Source organism: Nelumbo nucifera, chromosome 3 (assembly GCF_055504915.1).
Source record: "Nelumbo nucifera cultivar China Antique chromosome 3, China Antique-T2T, whole genome shotgun sequence".
Taxonomy (NCBI): Eukaryota; Viridiplantae; Streptophyta; class Magnoliopsida; order Proteales; family Nelumbonaceae; genus Nelumbo; species Nelumbo nucifera.
In genome coordinates, this window is record NC_142651.1 from 21772851 (window position 1) to 21796038 (window position 23188).

General features: G+C 34.7%; 1 protein-coding gene across 1 annotated transcript; it reads left to right on the plus strand.

Annotated features, from left to right (window-relative positions):
• Nucleotides 1–13463: 13463 nt before the first annotated feature.
• On the plus strand, nt 13464–15258 carry LOC104601351 (AP2/ERF and B3 domain-containing transcription factor RAV1-like). Its single transcript, XM_010264640.3, has one exon. The coding sequence runs from the start codon at nt 13870–13872 to the stop codon at nt 14965–14967; it is 1098 nt and encodes a 365-aa protein (XP_010262942.1). The 5' UTR covers nt 13464–13869; the 3' UTR covers nt 14968–15258.
• Nucleotides 15259–23188: the final 7930 nt, after the last annotated feature.

Consider the following 23188-nt stretch of genomic DNA (forward strand, 5'->3'; position numbering starts at 1 on the left):
ATCAACGCGGACCACCCATTTCCAAAATCTACTGTCCCAAATGCCTCTGCCAAGTGGCTAGTCTTGTAGTTCCATCTTCCATGCTTTAAATAGCTTCCTTCCTAATGAGTTGCTCCCGTGGGTGAACTGAAACTCCAGGTATTGATTAGTAATCACAATGCTGGTCGTTATGCAGGGGTGTCGGCCCATCAAATATATGCATCAGTTCTGGGGTTTGTCTGGCCGGGTATGACAGCAGATTCCACCTCCCACCCATCAAATAACTTGCATTGATTATGTATAAATCATTAAAGCTCAGTTTGGAAGGAGTATAAATACAAATATGTAGAGTGCAGTCTTATATTTTGTATTTCTAAACCTGTATTTGCGTTGTACATATTTGTATCTGTATTCTTCCCAAACTGAGCCTAAGATTGAGGAAAAGTAGAATTACCTGAACTTTTAACCCTTCTATAAATTTGAAAATTATAGGCTTGTAAGTTCATTAATTAGGGCTCCCAATTATATCTGCTTACTTCACCAAAAGAAAAAAAACAAAGATCTGCTTACAGAATTTTATCCCATGGATCCGATAATGATCAAGTCCGATATTTTTGGAACCAGGCTCTATTAAACGGGCTGGTTTTGTAAGGTATCCAGGTAATTGAGTACCTATTGACACTCCACATGCTTCCACACTCTATTGTTTGAGCAGCAGGAAATAATGTAGGAACGCCCAGCAAGAGTTGCCATACAAGTACGGCTCATTGCAGCAAATTCTGGACATCACAAACAAATTTCAGACTGTTTGCCATTTCTATTGCCATTCATCTGATCATAAGGTCATTCATGTCTTGGTGAAAAGTGGGTATGGGCCGTATGGGCTGCTTCCACAATCAGTACTCAACTCTCTTACTGATCATTTGATCAAGCTGAAACCCGAATTTGAACGGGTTAAACCAAACCCTTGGACCAGGCAATCCAGCTGCAGATCCCGTGTTAAATCTAGGTTCTGGTCAAGTGGTTATCTCAATGGTTTTAAAATGTCAACAAAATTTGGCTTCAAAAACACCCACCGACACGAAAAATAAAATATGTTGGGTGAAAATACTTTGGTGCTAGAATTTTAGAACAGAAGTTACCTCAAATTCCAAAATTTCAAAAAGTTTTATCATGGACCAACAGTCTGGGACGACCAAAATTTAAGACCTTGGTTAGCTTAGGGATCCCATTCTTAGCAGGATAGCTAAAAATCTAGCAAAATGCATCAACCCATAGATTGTGTTTGTTTATCCTTAAATTGGAAGTCAAAATTTTCAGCTGATTTGTTTTCAAGTAAATGACTTGGAAACCAACGTATTCACTGTAAAAGAGACAAAAAATGTAACTCCAATAATTCAATAAAAAAAAGTTTTTTATCCATTTCTGATTGAAGGTTTGAAACAAAAGAAGCTTTAAGGGGAAAAGGATCAGATATATAGTTATTGTGAACCAATTTATTGAGTTAATGTGAACTGAAAGAAAGAGCTAGACAAGGAATGAGTTTTACAGACAGCGAAGTTGAGTTCATATTAGTGAAAGATACTCAACAACACCACCAAATGGATAGAATGGTGTGGCAAACAGGCAAACAACCCAGCTACTGCAACAGTGACACGGAACCATGAAGAACTTAGCAGAGGTTGACTTAGCTCAGCTGGGTTACCAGCTGAAATTGAATCCATTAGAATGAAATGTCAATGGTTATTACTGTGGGCGCTTAGCCTAGCAAGACAGAAGAACCCAAATAACCATTTCATGGCCTACGTGGGTTGACATTTCCCTCCGCTCATTGGTCATTTTTGTCTGCTGAATGGTCCAATCAAAGCAACCAGCTGATTGCCATGAATTCCACATTTTAAGATCATCTGATTACATTGAATGTTTGAAAGGGATCTCCTGGCTTCCCATCAGGCTATTGGTCTCTTACTTAATGTCTATGCGTGTGTCAGAGAGGGACGGGGAGAGAGAGAGAGAAGTCAACTTGGACAAGAGAGGGGTACTGCTCTCTACTATAGAAAATTGAATGAAGACTTAACCCCAATAAAACGTACAGCTCTATAGCCATTAACATGTGAAGGAGAAGCTGCAATAACGTGCTCAAGTATTGACCACAAAGGGCTTGAGTAAAAAAACCCAGAAAGGGTGGAAGGTGTACTCAAAACCAATTTATTCCAAGTTGAGTATTTCTTTAATGGGGATTGTGACTTTGAGTAGTAGTCCATGCATCTGTTTTGTGTGAATCTTCTCAAAAACCAAGTCTGCTTCACTGGCTTTCCTTTTGACTCAAGTTAACCCAGCTTTATAATTTTAAAATTCCTTTCTGATTATATAGTGCCCAATTAAGGCAATAGAGAATATTTTGTAGTTGTGATTAAAATATTTCAAATTCTATTCTTTCTTACTATTTTTAGCATAATAATCCCACATTTGCACTTTTAGAAAAGGCGGATTTCACAATGAATTATGAAAGTCTTGCCTCCATTCCAGACCAGATGATGGTACCCTCACATATTTACAACCCAATTGGTTGAAACGTCCATAGGACATATGAACCTCACTTTGCATTTAGAGAGAGAAAGAGAGAGATTTGTCTAGGTAATTATTTCAATAAACCTGACCTTTGCAAGTTATTTTTGCTTTGATGTAGTACACGTCTCCCAACTCTCCAAAGTGTAGTAGTACTACTTCCTAACTATCCAGATTAATTAAAACAATCAAAATAACATCCTGGGTTACAAGATTTGTATAATTAATATTTTCTCAAGATTAACCCACCAAACCTTCTATCCATTGGATAGTCTGCTCAGGGATAAGCCATCCCATAAGCAGTGGCTGTGCTGTTGCACCGCCCCAAGGACAATAAAGTAGAGAGATAATTCTGGCCTAAATGATGTTTTCTGATCAGCACTTAAATTATCATAAGTTATCCCAAACAGTAGTTGGGTTTTCAGGCTAGGGTTCTCATCATTAATTCTGTTTGATCTAAATGGATTTTTCTATCTATGTTGGTGACCTGGCTCCTTCTCGCTTAGTTGACAGTTGGGTCAGGCTCAGTAAGCAATTTTCTTGCCTTCCCTCAGTCTGACCCGACCCACATGTATCCACAACTGGAGCAATTGATTTTTTAGGTCCCACAAATTTGCAAATGGGTACCTCATAACCTGACAAACCCAACATCAAATAATTACATTCATTAACCTTTTGTTTAATTTCCCATTTTTTTTTTATAATTTCTGCCATTTTTTTACTAATAAATGGGAAAATTTTCCCAGGTGGCTACCTAAATTTCTTTGCTGAATGACCCATTTAGTGGCAGCACCATGTAGACATGACTCAGTCAGTTCAGTCCCTTCCATGGAACAGGAGAGACTCCTCATTGGCCACGGATTTAATTCCAATGTATTGTCAGGTAGTCAGTAAGCTATATGACTCAGCATCTGTTGGATTTCCCCCCCCTCAATGTCAGCCACTGATGATGTTTCGAGTTTTCATTGCAGAACAATGCCATTGCCATTCCTCCTTGCACATTCATTGCACATAGACCAAAATTAATTGTGATTAATATATATTTTAGTGCATTCATCGCATGTAGACTTGGGGGCCGTTTGGGTACTGCTGAATTGGCTAAACTGAATCTTATTGGTTTGTCTTTTAGTGGATACAATAATGAAATGAGGTACCACAACATGTCAACATGTCATTCAACAATTAAGGACCTTGGTTTCTATTTTATTATTCATTCACTAAGAGACAAGCCAACGACAAGTAATTCAGTTAGCCAAATTTGCAATTATGAAAATCAACCAACCTCCTTCAGTAAATTTGGACCAATTCAAACAGTCCATCAAATAGGGGATTTTCTGATGGATACAGACTCAATTTACTTGTTTAGTTATGTCTGCCATGTGTTCGACCTTTTCCACAAGTACTTTGCTATTTGGTGGGACTACTCCAGTGGGAATTACTTTACAAGTAGAGGGTGACTTGACCAGCAAGTAAGGTCCTTTTCAGCTATCACCTAGGTATCCCTTTGGGGAGTCATTATCTCTTTGTTAGCTGAGTAACTAAATTGTCCTTGTAAACTTCAAGCTTTTAGTATTTTTGCTGTAAAGTTTTTCATCTGCATCATGCTGAGTGCTTTAACTGTAAAGTTTTTCAGCTCTATTTCTCCTTCTTCTTTTTCTTCTCTTTTTTATCAACTTTTTGAACATAAGAAAATATTGTTGGACATTAACACATTTCAAAATTTTCATTAAAGAAATAAAAAAATACTGCTACCACTTCTCTCATTGCTTATTCATTGCTTATTCATTGCACATTGACCAAAATTAAAAGCCTGATTCAAATATTTTAACTTCAAATGTTAAGAAGGGAGTAGTAATAGCAAAAAGTGGAGCCCCAATAGATTAAAATAAATTAGAAAAAAAAAACTTTATTTAGCTAGCTAGGGGGAGGGGGGGGGGGTGCTAGGGTGGTTTAAGTCAATCTCAACCACTTCAGACTCTGGACTCCATTAAAGATGATTCCCTGATTAATGGAGGCAAAGTTCAAAGCATCCGTATAGATTGATACGGCTGAATTATGGCATGAAACTTGGGCCATTCTGTCCATGCTGCATATGTATGTATATATTGATATTTTAAACCTTGAATGGAAGCCATAAAATCAATTTTCCTTGATCAGCTAATTTTCTTGCCACATGTTGCCAAGTTGAACAACAAGTTATGACCTTTTAAGCTGCCAACTGAACTACCACCTGGATATTTCTTTTTGAGTCCATTATCTCTTTGTTAGCTGAGTAGTTAATTGTCTGAGTAAAATTCAGGTTTTGGGGTTCTTTTCTGTTGAAATAATCTTTTCAATTGCAACTTGCTGACTGCATTAACACGCTATGTCTTTTGCACAAGCCACTAATTCCACTACTGCTTATTTCTAATAAGACCTTGTCTTGCCTCCACTGGTCCAAGTCTCTCTTATTGCTAGACTTTCTTTTTTTTTTTTATTTGATTGAATTTTCAAAGAAGATAAAGTAATGCAGGTCATTGATGTAAAGGGTATTGCTATTGGCTATTTCCACTACACTCAGACCCTCTCCCAATTCCCATTGCATGTTGACAAAAGTTAGGTACGATTGAAATGTCATATTAGGCAATAAGAAAACATAAGAAGTAAGAAGGAAGTGGAAATAGTAAAAAACTGGAGTGGCTATAGATTCACTCTAAAAGAAATAGGAAAAAGAGCTTTATTTTGTTACTATTTTAGCTATATGGATGATGAGATTATCCAGGTGAATTAGTCAATTTGACCCACTTCAGATTCACACTCCATTAAGTTGGCAATTATCTGATTGGCCAGTTTCAGCTATTTGTCTTGCCATTAAAAGCCAACTGGCCTACCTCCTACCACCTGCTTGTCCTTTTGCCTCACTTGGATTTTAATTAGTACAGTATTGCAAGTAGCGGTACATATAACAGTTTTTAGAATTAAAGATACTCTATGGGGTGGAGGGGCGTTAGTTGTTTGGATTTTGAAAAGGGGGAAAGTTACTAAAAGTAAAAATAAATTTGATTGATCAAAAAATTCATATTCTTTTTTAAGATTTATTATTCTATTTTTCAAATAAATAAATAATTTTTTGATATGGGGGGAAAGTTGTCAATATTTGATATGATAAAAATGCTCTTTTTAATAATAGATTTTTATGACTAAAATGATCATTAATTTATTTACTCAAAAAAAAAAAAATATATATATATATATATAGATAAATACACCTACCGAAATAAGTAACTTAACCAAAAACGAACAGAGTCTAAATATTAATTGTTAATTGATTTTATCTATTTTAAATATTAACAGGTGAGGTGATGTGACATAAAAAATAAAGTTTCATACTTTAAACCATACTAAAATCTATGCTTTGATATTTAGCAAGCCTTTAATCTGCGTCATGTCTCTTCCCATATAAAATTACCCATTATTATATGTATTTAAAACTGGAGCATAGGTTTGGTTGCATCTAATTCAAACCAACCCAACCCGATCCATCTATCGACACGGTAGCCGAAAACCCACTTGACAAATTGGTGTAAAATCGAAACGTATATATTCAGACCATTTAAATTATGGGACTTGTAGATGACAAATGACTTCACCAAATTGCAAAGAATTTGAATTTTATAATGCACAAGTGCATCATTTGGAAGGGTGTCAACAACAGAACCACACAACAAAGCTACAGAAACAAATTTAAATATTAAATCCCCCAAATGACATGATTTCTTATTCTATATATCGTTTGGTCCAGATGGGGAACCATGAAATAATTTAAAAAACAAAGCCCCATTTGTACCTCCAAATCCGCCCCCTCCCAAAACGGTTTGTTCTTTTCCCTCTTGCTGCTGCATGTTGAAATCATGCTGGCTTTTGGTGGATTCCTCTTTGAGTAGGACCAACAAGGCTCCAAAAAGAATCAAACCCACCTGGCCTTTGGCTTGCAGACTGTATCTATTGTCCATGAGAGTCACCATTCAAAAACCAGTACGACCAGACCACACTATGTAAACGCGTTGGATGAATCAATTTGTAGGAATTTTTGGGCCTTGTTGATTGACCTCGAAATCTGCTCAAACCAAAAGAAAATTTCTTCTCCCAAGTAGTAGCAACCGATCAAGAAAGAAAGAAAACAATAGCAAGAAGACAAATTACAGAAAGAAAGAAAGGAAAAAAAAAAAAAGTTAAGTTAGAAAGGTAAGTGCTTATCTGCAACAAAAGAAAATAAAGTGATGTCACGGAGGAAGTTGTCCACCACAATACAAACCAAGTGGACGAGTAATGACTTGTAATAAGTTGTAAGTTGTAACGTTTATGCGTGCCATCTTGGCAATGGGGCTTTGCATCATCTATCATCCATCATTCATCATTTGGGTGGAGAAACCAATAAAGAAAGATTAATTAGCCAGCGTATTAACCACGTGGATTATAAAAATTAGAGAAATTGTCTAAAATTCACCATGAATTTTCAGCATTTCTCTTAAACTCACTACAACTTTTCAAAATATCTAAAACTCATCATGTCACTAACTTGATGTTAAACAGACTAACGGGTGTTAATATATTACCGTTTTAACCTTTATAAAAAAAATATAAAATATATACAAAATAAATTAGCGGGTGCTAATATATTACCATTTTAATATTTAGACATGAAAAAGGAAATGTTCAAAAAAGTATTTTCAAATATAAAATAGATAAAAACATAGAGATCACAAAAAATATAAAAAATTATAGAAATTGCAAACAAAATAAAAAATTATTTTCAAATTATAGAAACTATAGAAATTAAAAAACAATTTCAGAAAATAAAAATTGTAGAAAACACCAAAAATTATAGAAAAACACAAAAATTGTAAATAAATAACAAAAGTATAAGAAAATTTATAGATTGTAGAAAATAGAAAAATATAAAAAAAAACATAAATTATAAAAAAAACATTGGAAATTATAACAAAACACTAAAAATGCAAAAAAAAAAAAATTGAAAACTAAAAAAGACCATTTTTCCTCTAACTCACCATTCAAAGGTAATTTGGTCATGAAAATTGTTATTTATGATGACATGGACACCTCTGTTAAGAAGCACTAACGGTGCACTAACGGAATGTGAGTTTTGGAAAATAAAAACTTACTGACATGATGAGTTTTAGACATTTTAAAAAATTGTGATAAGTTTAAGAGAAATGTTAAAAACTCATGGTAAATTTTAAACAATTTCCCTAAAAATTAATATGCTTCAAGGCCCAAGCTAAGGTTCCCTCACTAATTGAGGAGGAAAGGCATGGGGTCAAATGGGCCTATCTTGATTGGCCATTGGGCCCACCCTAGGAAACTTGTGCCTTGGGAGATGGGGCAAAAGATGGGTCTATGGATCGAAGAGGGTTGCGTTCTATTTGATTAGGTCAATTTCATTGAGACCCATTGAATTGTTCTCAACTTGTTTCTATGTCAACTTGTATGTCTATATGCAATCAGGGGCTGCAAAGCTTGACCCAATTCGTCAACCGGCCCAAAATTTCCCGGGCCTGGGCCCGCCCCTTTTTGTTGGCACCAAAATATACAAACCCCACCAATTATCAACAATAATGAAGCGGTGCTCGCTAAAAGCCCAATTCTAACTCGCAATGATGATCACCATTGGCATGAAATTTGCCACCTGCTTTACTTCCTTAGATCCGATGTCTCCAATAAGAGCCCGACCCGTTTAAATTCCTTCGAACTTGTTGTCATTCGTCAATAGACCTGCTCATGGGTCGGGTAGTCCGATGGCCCAACCTGGTTCCTTTCTCAATCGGGCTTGGACATGTGATTAAGCCTGCGGGCCTGACCTCGAGCTCAAAACACTAAGTCCGATTGTGTTTTGGGCCGGGCTCAGGATTTGTCAAAAAAGCCTAGCCCAGCCAGATTAATTTATATAATATAAAATATATAATGTTTATTATAATATATATATATATATATATATATATATATACACATGTTTTTATTTTTTTTCTAATTTCTAAACTCCCAAGTCCCAAAACCCTACACGAGCCCGATGTTCCCCTTTCCTCTCTCATTATGTTCATTTTCTTGAGAAATTCATCTTTCAGAGGTTAGAGCTCAACCTAGCAACAGCCTGATCCAAGCCCAACCTGGGCCGGGATCGAATTCAAGCCTAAAAAAAACTATTAATGAAGAGTAAAAGCCTGATCCAAGCCCAACCTGGGCCATGAACAAATCTAATCGTTAATTGGCTTTGTTTCTCCGGAAAAGAGGAACGGGTACGGTTAATCCATCCACCACCACCGGTTGGTCCACAATAGCCGGGTCATAGTGATTCCAACCCGACCCGACCCATTATAGACATGCAACTGTTGCTATGCCCTCTAATACACTCAACCAACTGCAAAAGCTGTGTGGTCCTCTGACAAAGTTTCTGCCACCAAACGGTGAATTATGTTGCAAATAGGAGTAGGTGGGCCCCCATTTTCTGACCAGTTGTAGGTCAGGGTGTAAATTGAGCTTACTTGGGTCAACAAAACCAACTATTCATACATGGGTTCCTTTCCAACCTCCCACTGTTTGCACTAATTAGATTATTCTAAATTAATCAACTTAAATAATAATAATAATAATAATAATAATAGGGAAATACATAAAATCTATAGTTAATCATGATTTAATCCCAAATTATTTCTTTGACTCAGCCAGCTTTCTTTGCTGCAAATTAGGGTTTTTTTTTTTTTGCTTGAAAATCTTATTGCTATTCAAACCCTAATCTAAGTCTAGAGCTAAAAAGTCTCCACATCAAGAAAAAATATTAATTAGTTTAATTGATCGAAGTTAATCAAAGAGTAAAGACTCCGTTAAGTGGAGCACCCTCAGCTCGTTGGATACCATCACGTGGGTTGACCCGAAAAGGCGGGTCTTTGTTTGCGTCGGTTGAAGATCGAGCAACGGTCAAAGATCTCGATCGAGCCGTCTAAACTTTTCTGATTTATTTATTTTATTATATTTATTTATTTTTGTTTTGGAGATAGGAAGCTGGAAGGAAGAAACAAAAGGAGCGAGAACATTATCTGGCTGTGGGGGCCCACGGGCTTTATCGCAGCGATTCGATCCAATTCCAAGGGTTCAAATATTCAAGCCCAACCACTGGAAAGGAAAAGCGATGTCGACGTCGACGGCAACAGAATAAACTCATAAAGCGTGTCGCTTGCGTGACGGAAGGTTCAAAGCAAGGGTAAAATAGGAAAGGTAAAAAGTAAAAGCCTGAAAGAAAAGTGCCGAATCCCCCAGCCCAAGTGGGCATGTTCGATGTTTTCGATTATCCAAGGAAAATGACCTTTTTGGGCCGCCCCCTTTTCTCTGGCCCATTTTTTCGGCCCCCTTAATTACTAAAATACCACCCTACATTGAAACATTTCCTTGTATTATCGAGATAATTCCTTGGACTTAAAAGTAAAATTCTGGTGTGGGGAGATCCCAAAGCAGAAAGTTCAGAGTCGATTCAGAATCAGAAGTGACTTCCCAGCTACCCAAAACCAAAAGGACCTGGTTTAATCACAAGCAAGGGTGGGATTAGGTCATTAGTCTACAAATTGAACGGCTATGATTTAAGGGTAAATCCGTCAATTTCATTAATTAAAATTCTGCAGTTCTATCATGATCAGACAGTGATGGCTGTGTGTCCCATGTCAAGGTCTCATATGGGTCCCCCAAATATTGAACTTGTGGGCAAGAGAACCTCGTGGTTATTGACCATTGATGTCATTTCACATCTGGACAGTATCTGAAACTCAACAACTCAGATCTCTTGGGTTTCTGTTTTTGGTAAATCATCAAATTTGATGCCCACAACTTCTAACCCTCAATAATATCCTCCCCAGAAGCAACATGACATGGGGACAGTTGCTTATGTTGTGGACTTGTGGTGCTTTCAACCCTGACCCTGACTGGTTCATCCCCAACAGAAGAACCCTTGAGAGTGGGAACTGAAAATATAATTAATTAACCAATTATCAATCAATTAATTAAACAACTTTTGGGTTTTTTTTAATTTTTTTATTCATAGATGATAGATGAAATTGAGGCACAAGATTAGGAGTTGCACAGTGGAGAAGCACCAAAAGCAAGTAATAGTTATCACTTATGGTAGGATACTTTTGTTTCAGTCTTCAACTGGTTTTGAGAGAGTTTTGGACCAATTAACACATGTGTTAGTGGGATTAAACAAGAAATAGGAAGATAAGTTTAAGATATGTTAACTGAATATTGTAATAAAGTAAATTAAAAAAATAATGTGAGGAGAGGATTAAGAATATTTTATATAATAACAACAATAAATAATAATACGAGTTGATTTTCGCTTCTGACGAAAGCGATGAACTGGCTAAAAATTACAGATATTTATAATTAAAAAAAAAAAAACAAAATGTAACAATGCTCATGATGCTTGATAGGATTTGATACTGATGAGTTGCTGAAGAGGGGGGCAATTTACTAAAAACACTTCATTAGTACTTGTATTATAATGGGTTGCCGCGTTAGGACCCCATCAAATTTGACTCAAGTGGAAAGAATTCACATGTTAAAGTCTGACCTAATGGTTAGAAGAATACTATCTCTCTTCTCCCACTTGACTTCTCTTCCTTCCTTGATGTTTTTATTAATTTTTTCCAACCATCAAAAAATAACGATCACCGTAGTCATCCGGTTGGGTCGATTCTTACCAGAGTACCACCCGGGGTTTTGTTTTCCATTAAAACGACAAAGCTTGAAGATGACAAGAACCTCCCTAAACCATGTACTAGGGTTGAAATGAAGGAGCCAATAAGAGGTACTAATTTGCTCTAATATTCTTAGAATATTTACTTTTGAATATAATTAATCAACTTAATGACTGTAATTGTACTAGGTCACTAGTGCTAGAACAGTGTCAAGAAAACAACAGCTCAATAAAGCTTAATAAAAGAGGAAATGGGATCAATTTCTTATTCTATCAAGAACTAGAAAAGCTTTTGATTGGTAGTACTACTCTTACCACATAGACTACTTGTAAAAAATAAAACAAAATCCACAGCATCACGAGGCAGATATGCTCTCTCCTTGTAATTTGGTTTATCCAACATTACAATATATAAATAAGCAAGGGTAGCTAACAACAAGTATTTACCTATTCGGATCTACCCGGATCCGAATAGAAAGAGGGGGGGGGGGGGGAATGAGAGAGATTATAATGTATATATTAAGCAAATTCTATCACTTTCTCTGTTTAATTAAGATCAAGAAAGAGAGGTTATGATCATCTGGGTCGTTGGGTTTACGGGCTGTAGCCCACCCCAGATCAAAGAATTATGGGCTTTATATTGGGTAGGGTCCATTAAGGATGGTGGGCATCGTATTCATCTCCTTTCCCACGTTTGTGGAGTGCCAATAACGGAAGGACAGCGTTTCCGCAAGATAGCTCGGCCCATACAACAAGCAACCCTCTCAAAGTCTCAATACGTCTACTCACATAAATGATAAAATGAAATGGGGTTGCGTTTGGTTTGAATAAGCAAGTTAATTAATTAAGCACTAATTAATAATTGGGCATAAGCCAAGTGAGGCCCGGTGAGGGGGGAGGAAACCGGAAAATAGATAAGACTGATGGAATGGAATCTGGAGGTGGGTCCCACGAAACGCAGGAAATACCAAACCAGCAGCAGCTCCCATGAAGCCCATAAACCCACCGTCTTGAGCACCACGATTCCATCTCAGTCTGCTTCTAACAAGTAGCTTGTGGTTGTGGGACCCTTTAGATGGACCATAGGCTCGTCCGTACGGAATCACAATACATTAAAAAAAAATGTAAAACCCCAGTGACCAATGAATCAACTGTTGTTGGTGTTCTGTTCTCATCCTTTTCTTTGTTTCTTTTCTCTCTTTTCTAACGGATGACTATAGCAACATGATGCATGCATCTAGACTGTTTAATGGGCCCCACCCATCACTTCCCATTATCAACTTGGCAGCTGAGAATCGGCACCGTCCGATGAGACCGTAAGCACAGTGATTATTATGTGGATGGATTAGGTGGAAAGAGATTAGCTCAAAAGCGATGAACAGCAATCAGCAATATTAGAAGCTTCATTTATATGTGGAATATAAAGAAAAAGAAAAATTGGAACCTTCCATTAGTTGTATTTGTATACATAATACATCCCTTTTGGAGCATGGACAAGCAAAAGTAGCCGCATGCCAAACAAGAAACCCAGCAGAGGAAGAAACTTGTCATCTGTCAATGTTGGTTGGAGATACTGGAATTGTGACCTGATGAAGGGATATAAAAGGTGAACATGGCCAATAAGACAAGCCCTTAGTGTATTTCAGCCAATCATGGCTTGACACGTAGTCTGGAGGGAATTTATTGCCGGATGAGCTTTGTCTTCAAGCCTATGCCTATCCATCTTTCTTTGTAAATCAACAGGCCCAAAAATCCCATCATATATCCTTCCTTATTCCTTAGCTGAGAAGAATTAAGCTAAGTAAGCTTCTCACTTCTCTCTCTCACCCACCAACTGAAGTTTACCTATCAAAAAAAAACTAAATGATAATTGGTGCATTAAAAACGTTAAAAAATATAAGAGAGAAGATCTTTTTGATGCATAATAAAAGAAAATAAAATATATATTAAATGAATTTTAAAGGCCTAATTAGAGATAAAAACAGGAGAGAGAGGAGAGAGGAGAGAGGAGGTTATCCTCATGGTCAGCACTGGCAGCAAAGCTCAGGGGGGATGAACTTACAAAAACAAGGTCCACAGTCATGTGAATCCCATCAACTTGCATGAATGGGTCCCACACCTCTCATATACAACCCATAAACACATACATACTTATAAGCTTTCATCTTCCCCTTCCCTTCTCCTCCTTCCTCAACCCCACCTCCCCCTCCTCTCTAACCATCTTCCCACCATTTCATGAGTTGACCCACACCCAACACTCTTATATCAAAACTTAAAATATTCCAAAAAAAATTTTCACCTTGCCCAGTCTTATATATTCATCCATCATTCAATCAACCCAACTCATATTTAGCTAGCTCTTGAGTCGTCTTTATCTCTCTCTCTCTCTCTCTATCTCTCAAAGACAACCCTACCCATCTCTCTCAGTCTCTCCTATATATGTGCATATCCTCAACATCTCTTTGTGTATCACAGTCACAGAACACCACTCGTGTAATCTCCTTCCTTTTGCTTTGCTTAGTGCAAAAGAAAAAAGAAAGAAATTGAAGCAACAGAAAGAAAAGAAAAAAAAGGAAAAAGAAATGGACGGAAGTTGCATCGATGAAAGCAGCAGCAATTCCATATCAGTCTCGCCGGCGCCGGTGTCTTCTTTACCGGAGAAAAAAGAAACCGAGAGGCTATGCCGGATGGGGAGTGGCGCTAGTGTAGTCATAGACTCAGACAGCGGGGTCGAAGCCGAATCTCGTAAGCTCCCATCGTCCCAGTACAAGGGAGTCGTCCCCCAGCCAAACGGACGTTGGGGGGCTCAGATATATGAGAAGCACCAACGTGTGTGGCTGGGCACGTTCAATGAAGAGGAGGAGGCAGCCAGGGCCTACGACATCGCAGCGCAGAGGTTCCGCGGCCGGGACGCCGTCACCAACTTCAAGCCATTATCGGAGACGGACGAGGATGACATCGAGACAATCTTCTTGAATTCGCATTCCAAGGCTGAGATTGTCGACATGCTCCGAAAACACACATACAATGACGAGCTCGAGCAAAGTAAGCGTAATTATGGGCGCAATGGCGATGTGAGTAAAAGAAATAGAGGTGGTGGGTGCTTCGGTGATTCTGGTGGCTCAGACCGAGCGGCCAAGGCTCGTGAGCTGCTCTTCGATAAGGCCGTCACGCCCAGCGATGTCGGCAAGCTAAACCGGTTGGTTATACCAAAGCAACACGCAGAGAAGCACTTCCCGCTCCAGATTGGAAGCACTTCCAAGGGTGTGTTATTGAATTTCGAGGATAATGGAGGGAAGGTGTGGCGATTCAGATACTCGTATTGGAATAGCAGTCAGAGCTACGTGCTCACAAAAGGGTGGAGCCGATTCGTGAAGGAGAAGAACTTGAAGGCCGGCGATGTAGTCAGTTTTCAGCGATCGACGGGGCCGGACAAGCAGCTTTTCATCGACTGGAAGCCCAGAGCAGCGTCGACTTACATGGCGTTGCCACAGCTGGTTCACCCGCTAAACCCAGCAGCTCAACCGGTCGAGGTGGTTAGATTATTTGGCGTCAATATTTTCAAAATACCAGTAAGCAGCGTGGTTAACAGTTGGAATGGAAAAAGATTGAGAGATGTTGATGAGTTTTCTTCATTAGAGCCCTGCAGCAAGAAACAGCGCGTATTAGGAGCTTTGTAGCAGTTTTCATTCCCTGATTTTGTTTTTCCTTTTTTGTTTTTCTTTTTTTTTTTCCCTGTAAATGCTGAAAGGGAAAGAAAGGAAAGTTGAGGGGAGGTGGGTGTGCCAACTTGCAAAGGTGGTCTGATGTGTACATTATTACAAGACAAAAGCAGAAGATGTTGAAACCAGGTGGGACGAAAAATAATCAAATTCTCATTTAGGATCTTTTTTTTTACAGTTGTTCATTAATTAATTTGTTCTTTGTTAATTAATTAATCTTGTTTAGTTTCTACAGTTGTTATGAAGAAATTTATATGTAACCAGCTGTATGTTCTTCCACCCAGCAGAAATGGCACGACAGCTTTAAGCTATTTCCATCCCCTGAATATATGGCCATCTGGGTTCCTTCTAATAATTAAATGAAGATTTAATTAATTTCATTTTTTCTTTCTGTTGCTCCAGGAAATTAATTAATTAAATGTCATCTTCAAATATAGCCCTAGCTACTGAGAGAGAAAAAGAGAGATAGAGAGAGGCATGTGTATAAATTAAATAGCTTCAACTTGGATACGGAAAGGTGAAGAGAAAGGGAGCTTTATACAACAACATTGGGTTTTGGAACCAGTATTCAGTATTTATATATGAGTACCATGTACCTCTGCCTGTCTTGGTCATCCTCAGTGTTGATTATCTCAATGTAAGATATATCTCTAATAAAAGATAGTAAGGCCCGCTTAGAGAGAGAAGCTGACACTAAAGAAAAATGCAATTAATTAGGTTTTCTAGGTTGAGATGGATAAATTAGGGCGAGTTTTTAACCCAGGACACATTTTCTTGGTGGATCCTGAGGAATGGTGCTCGAACCCTTTTAATTTCGTGGCGAAACATGAAAGCAATATTATTGACAAATTTACCATCTTCAAATCTTCTCTCCTCAATGTGTTTTTAGGGTTATAAACATTTGCCTTAGAGATGCTTTAATTTAATTATCTATTTTCTTTGGTTTTAATTTTAATATGTATGTTATTGGGGTATATATATGTCACACAAAAGTATAAACAAGTATTGACAAAGCTCAGTCTATGTAAAACCTATTAAATAATATAGTAAAACTTCAATTAATCTCACAAGCAATAATTCAAATACCAAGTGTCAACCATTGGAATTATTTCTTCTACAAAAAAAAACTATTGGACTAAATCGAGAATGATTCTTAAACAAACAAATCGATGTAAAAAAAAAAAAAAATCAAATAATTATGTTAAGTAAATATGTAATGTAGATTGAACATTGCTTATGAAATTATATATTATTTAATCAAACTTATCGAACCATTAGGTTTTATTTTTGAGAAAGATCCTTATTGATACTTTTGTAGATTTGCGTGTATATTTTGACTTTATGAGTAACAAAAAAAAAAAAAATCTATAACCTTAAAAGAAAGGGTCAGAATTGTTATATTGATGTAGATGATGTAATAGGTACTATATTAAGACAATTTATTTGTCATAGTCCCATTAAGAACTTTAGGTTCATTGTATCTTCGTCATATCAAGTAATTGTTCTAGTCCAATCACTTTCTAGCAAAAAGGAATCATTGTAAGACATTTGGAACATGTTCATCACTAATATTTATGCAATGTCTTTTTAAAGTTAAAGTATTTTATCATAAATTTATTTTTTATTTTTTCTAATCACAATATACCTTTAGTACTTTTGTCTTTTTCCATAAATATTTACTTGAGATTTCATTATATCTGGGAATTATTTTAAGCTTAAGAAAATAATTGCAACTATATATTGTAATTCATTTAGTTGTACTCTAATGTAGTTGCATCTTAGGCCAACATATCAGTTGCAACTATATATCGTAATGCTTACTTATTTCTCTTAGCATAAAAAATGTAGTTATTTTATAATGAATATTCCTTTCCAAAAATTGTAGTAAATTTTAAATACCTTTTACTAAGAGGATCTTGTGATAAAAACTATAGGCTACCTTGTTAGTGATCTATAGAAGAAATGATGGTTATTTATGCATCATAACTATGCCTAGCTACATGATTTTTTTTTCATACAATATGTGATTACTAAAATTAATATAATTTCATTAAATAGTCATAAAAATATTCTATTTTCATTAATACTCATAAACTAACTATTAGATTCAATTCACTCATAACAATATCTTAGACACTATATTCTTTATTATATATTTTCCTTTTTATATTAGAGATATATTAATATTTAATAGAGTTGAATCTAAAACAAATAAGAAATGCTTCTATTCCTAACTATATTAGATTTACACTGTTAAAATTTGTCAAAAGATAGTTTGTGCATGTTTTCTTTTTATATGTTTTTCAAGCAACACCTTTAATATTGCAAAAGTAGACAAACGAGTCATAGAAGTAAATACAATGTCCTTTATCAAATTTGAATAAATAACACAGAGAAATTATTAACAAATAACTAAGCATACGATACTCACAACGTCTATAAACTTGGCATATAAAGGAAAGTTTAAAATTATTAACAAATGCCTTTCACAGTTCATTAAATTTTCAAACACATGTATACATTTATATGATCTAAATGGGGTTAGTTTAATCACGACTTCTACCACTTGTCGTCCTAAGATCCAGTAACATAGATCATGAACTAGACCTTCAAATGAAAACTTAGAAGTATGCAGATTGTGTTATGTGGGGCCATTTTACAAAGTTTATCCAAGTAGTTTTGCAAACCACAAGGTATACTTATGTATTTTGGTCAAACCATATGGTATATTTAAGTAATTAATCCTTCGATAAAACATCCGAAAGCACTTATAAATTTTGAAAGAAAAACATCTTATTTTTCATTGGTAATCTACCGTCTATAGTCATTTAAATTTAAGTTAAAGAGGTCATTTGAACAACCTTACGCTTTGACAATTTTGTCCTCAACCATACAGGTCCACATAGTATCCCCATATCATATATACGGTAAAAAAAATATTTAATCATATTTACATTATAATATAATGACATAATATAAATATGTTATGTGCTCATAATAATTTAACAATACAGAAAGGAATGGCAAAACAGAATTCATGTAGCTGACCCCATATAGTTAGGATAAGGCTTGGATGATAATGGTGATGAATATAAATATATTATATTTTATATAATATTTAATATAATATATATTTTATATTTAGAGAGGTAAAATTTTGAAGCATGCATTTTTTCAAAGGTTTTATCAAGGAATCTCAATTAATATCAACTTTAGAGAGAATCTTGTTTATTTATCCTAGTTGATTTTCTATTTCTTTATCTATTAAATTTATTTGTTAACACCTACAAAAATCTACCAAATCATCACTCTAATTACTATCATTAGTAATATATTTTGAAAGGTTACAGAATTAATGAAATATAATACAATTAGGGAGAATGAAATTCCCTATACCTATAAATAATCACATCTATTTTTCCATTGAGCATTCACTTTCTCTTTCTCTCTCTTGCAACTTGCTTCCTTATTATATATATATATATATATATATATATATATATTTCTAAAGTCGCCATTATTCTTGATATTTATATATATATATATATATATATATATATATATATATATATATTTCTAAAGTCACCATTATTCTTGATATTTGTGGCCATACTTCCATATAAAGAGAACATATGGGCCATGTATTCTAATGATATACTTTGGAGAACCACTTGCAAAATTTGAATATGTTCTTCTTGTGGAGAAATTCATGATCATGAAGGATAATGCATTAAATATGAGTCCTACCTTTCAAATTTCCTTATCACTATCACCATCATAGCTATTCTTCATTTACCCATTTCCATAATTTTTAACAAAAAAAAATAATATCATTGTTTTCATGTTCATTTCTGTATGTATTCCCTTTTCTCATGGATTTTAATTAGAACGACTCAAGTAATTAGATTATCATAGTGTTAGTAATTCATCAAGTGCAATCATATACTAGAGCTGCAAATTGATTTGGGACCATAAAATCAAGACCTGCCACTAGATGGTCCTGTCTTAACAAGTTACTTGTGAAAGAACATTTTTTTAACCCCCAAACTTTACTCCCAATGGAGGGGCAGCCACCACTATTTTGTTAATAATTAGAAAATAACCTATGGAGGGGCATATAAACACACCACCTTACCCCTCTCAAAAAGCTATACATAGGGACCAATAGTTCATAATAAATATACGCAAAAAAAAAAAGATTAATACATCTGAAGATTCTCAATGAGGAAGAAAAATAATCTACTATGAAGAAAGGGTGTCTTAGTCCCTCCATTTTGATCATAAGGTTGTTAATATAGCTTGATTGCCTTCTCTAAAATTGTATATGAAAGAAACCTGCATATCCATCATAATGTTTTGAATCCTTTTTTCATCCATTACCAAACATCAAGTTGTGAAAGAGTATTGGTTGTGATATTTAATTAGCCATATGATAATTGATAAGCACATATGTAAGATCATTTCTTTGACCTAATCACACTATTTTCTTTTCCATTGCACAAATGAATAATAGAAACAATAATTCAATTGATTCCTTGATTTCTTTTATCTATTTGATCAAACTAAAATAAAGAAAAATCAAGATATTTACCTTAATAGGAATACCCATATTTAATAATACTTATACTAATTAATTATATTGGTTGAATGCTAAGAAAATCAGTGACCTTTGAAATATATATATATATATATATATATAGTCCCTTTAATGGGCTGAGCCCACTCGTGAAAATTTGAATTAGTCTTTATCCTGTGAATGCCATATAAATACGGTTAATGCATGCAATAGGACAATGCTGGCTTGCAAGTTGGAAAATCATGGGGGGTTTCTTATCCTATATAACTTACTTGTGATGAAATCCTGTCTTCAACCTGCAATGACTGGTCATAGACCTGTGCGCTTCCCTACCCACAAGAAAGAAAAAGGTTGCAATATGATCATGATATTGTATGTATTTTGATCAAATTGCACTCATTCGTACGAATTAACTTCATAACATATGCTTTCCAAAAAGGAATAGTACTCTCTATAGCAAATGATCAGCACAGAAGTTGTTGAAGATAGGTTAATTGTCATGGTCCTCTCTCTCTCTCTCTCTCTCTCTCTCTCTCAAATGGGAAACGTTTTTGTTTGGTGATGGCCAGAGAAGTAGGCCCTCAGTTGTTGGCCTTTGAAACTAGCCTGGTATGAGTTTCTCTATCATCTTTGGACCATCCAGCAAAGTAGACTTAAAACGACATATAACCTATATGCAAGGGGGGATGAACCTTCTGTGTCCCTTAGTACTATATATTATACTGTGATGTGATAGCCCTTGTACCCTGGACACTTTTTTAATACCGACAAGCAATTCAGTACAGTTTTAATTGCTTTCCACTGACCAACTAATTAATTTAAACCCATTTAGATTTAATTCTAATCCATCCTTAATTTTCATGCTCAATATTTGAAGCTGCTGCTTAATTTGCAGATGTGATATTTGTTTAAATTAGTCATCACATGATTCCATCCCCATTCTGGTAGTTAACTAGACCAGGAGAAACACGTGCTTCACTTATCAGGTGGTGGGTGATGGGTAGCCATTTTCTCTTTTGCAATTTAGAAAACAACTTGCAGCTACAATTATTAATTATGTACTTTTTACTTTTATTAGATGGTAAAATTGGAAGGCTTTGATAATAGGCTTAGACCAGAGGTGTGCCGTCCTTGGCCGTGCCGCTCCCTCCCGGGATAATTTGGGGTTGGCCTGGCACCACTCACGGCCCAAGTTTATGAGGGCCCATGTCATGCTGCAGGTTTGGACCGGATAGGCTGCAAGCGGGCCTGGGCTGTGCCAGGCCAGGTCTTGGATGTGGGTCGATTGGGTCAACTATTTTTTATTTTTTTATTAAGTAAAATTAAAATATTTAACTTTTCTTTGGGAACTATTTGAAAAATAAGAAATCTATCAAAGAAATAAAAAAAATACTTAACTAAATAAAAAGCCAAAGCCAAAGACTAAAAGTGAATAACAAATTGAAAGAAAAATAGGAATTTTACTTCATTTAATTTTGAATAATACAAAGCATACAATGGTTGGATGAATGAAATATGAAAATTGAAAAATGGAATAAATTAATAAAATATAAAAATACAATATAATTACAAATTGAAAATAAAAACAATGTTATTAAAAAATATCAAATAAATTAAATAAAACTAAAACAAAATTTACAATAATTTGAAAAAAAAATGCTATACAACTATTGAGTATACAAAAAATATTGACTTCGTCATTTTCTCCTATTGTTCTTGACTTTGATCATTTGCTTCAGGTGAAACATCAAGTGTAGTGTCATGCCCTCATTTATCTTGTAATCTATTTTCAGCATCCAATCATCTTTAAAGTAGATGCACATCTCTAGAATTTCATCATTCATAAAGTTTCTCTTGTCGTCCAACACCCTAGTACCTACACTAAAACAAGACTTTGATGGAACTTAGACACTAGAGGCATTAGTAGATCATGTGCCATGGCGGCGAGAACTAGATAATTTTTTGCAAGTTCACTCCACCAAGCTAAAATATCAAAATTATTTATTTTCTTCGAGGTGAAGGAAGAATCACCTAAACTAGAAAAATTTGCTTGTAAATAAAAATTAAGTTCAATAAATTAACTTGTTGTCGAGGTAGTGGATTTCTGCTTCTTACTTATTAAATAAAAATGTTTTTCTCTTCCACTACTAGACTCAAGTTCAGAAATGGAATATGCAAATGTACAAGTTGTAGAATTTTTATCATTCCCTGTTACTTAAGATTCATATAAACTATACACTTCAAATAATAAACTATTAATTTCTTCTTTTTTTTATTTTTATTTTCAATTTCAATATTCATATTTTCACAATATGTTTCAAGTAAAATATCTAAACCATCTTTCCTAATTCTAGGATCTAATATTGTATCTAAGTAATAAAGATGAGAAATCTTCTCCCAATATTTTTAAAATTTATTTTCCATTTTTTCAACAATACTTCTAAATTGTGGATTATTTCTATATTTTGTAAAACAATCACTAATCATCATTAATTTATAAGTTAAATTAAAACTAGTTGGATAATAAATACTCAATAATTCATTAGTTGCAACATAAAAATATTTTAAAAAATCTCATATACAAATTGTCATTTCCCGTTCTTCCTCAATTATAATATTAATAGGCATTTTCGCATTATAAAAATCACTAAGAATTTGTTTGTGAGAAATACAACTTTCTAATATAGCATAGGTAGAATTCCATCTATGTTTAACATTTAATATAAAATGTTTATATTTTAAACCATAATTTTGACATAAATATTTAAATTCTTGTTTTCTTGCTCTATAACTTTTAATATATATAATACAATTTCTAGTTTTAGAAATATGAGTAGAAATAATATTTAAAGTATCCTGAATATATAAATTTAAGATGTGACATACACATCTGATATGAAATAATTTATCATTTAAACATAATTTTAATTGAGATTTTAAAATATTTATTGCTGAATCATTATTACTAACATTATCAAAACTAATAGAAAATAATTTATTGTCAATTCCATAAGCATGTAAAGTATTTAAAATACTTGTAGCAATAGTTAGGCCTGTGGCCATTCAAGCTTAGTAAAACTTAAAATTCTTTTATTTAAAAATCAATTTTCATCAATAAAATGACCAATAACACAAATATAACTTATGTTAAATTTAGAAGTTCAAATATCATAAGTAAGTACAACTTTAGAATTAAGATTTGATAACATATAAATTAAATTTTGTTTATATGAATAAAAATTTTTTAAAGCATCTAATCTAATAGTATTCCTAAAAAATTTTTTAAATTGTGGATTTACAGAATTACATAACCATTTTTCAAGTTTAGTATCTTCAGCTAACAAAAATGGTTGTTTAGCATGTAGAATGTATTTTGCTAATTTTTAGCTCATTTTTTCTTGAGAATATTTAAAAGTACCAAACCCCCCACCCAATTTGTGTTTGTGTTGTTTCTCACCCTTCTTCTTCTTCTTCTTTCTCATGGGTGAACAAATGTCTGCCCAAATGGCTAGTATCACCCTTACTACAATAGCTAAAGTTTTTTCTACATTTTTGGCAAACAACTCTTTTTCTCTTCCCCTGAACCTCCTTTATTTTAAATAT

Excerpts from the sequence above, each read along its gene's own strand:
- LOC104601351 (XM_010264640.3), top strand. The coding sequence starts at position 13,870 with ATGGACGGAAGTTGCATCGATGAAAGCAGCAGCAATTCCATATCAGTC.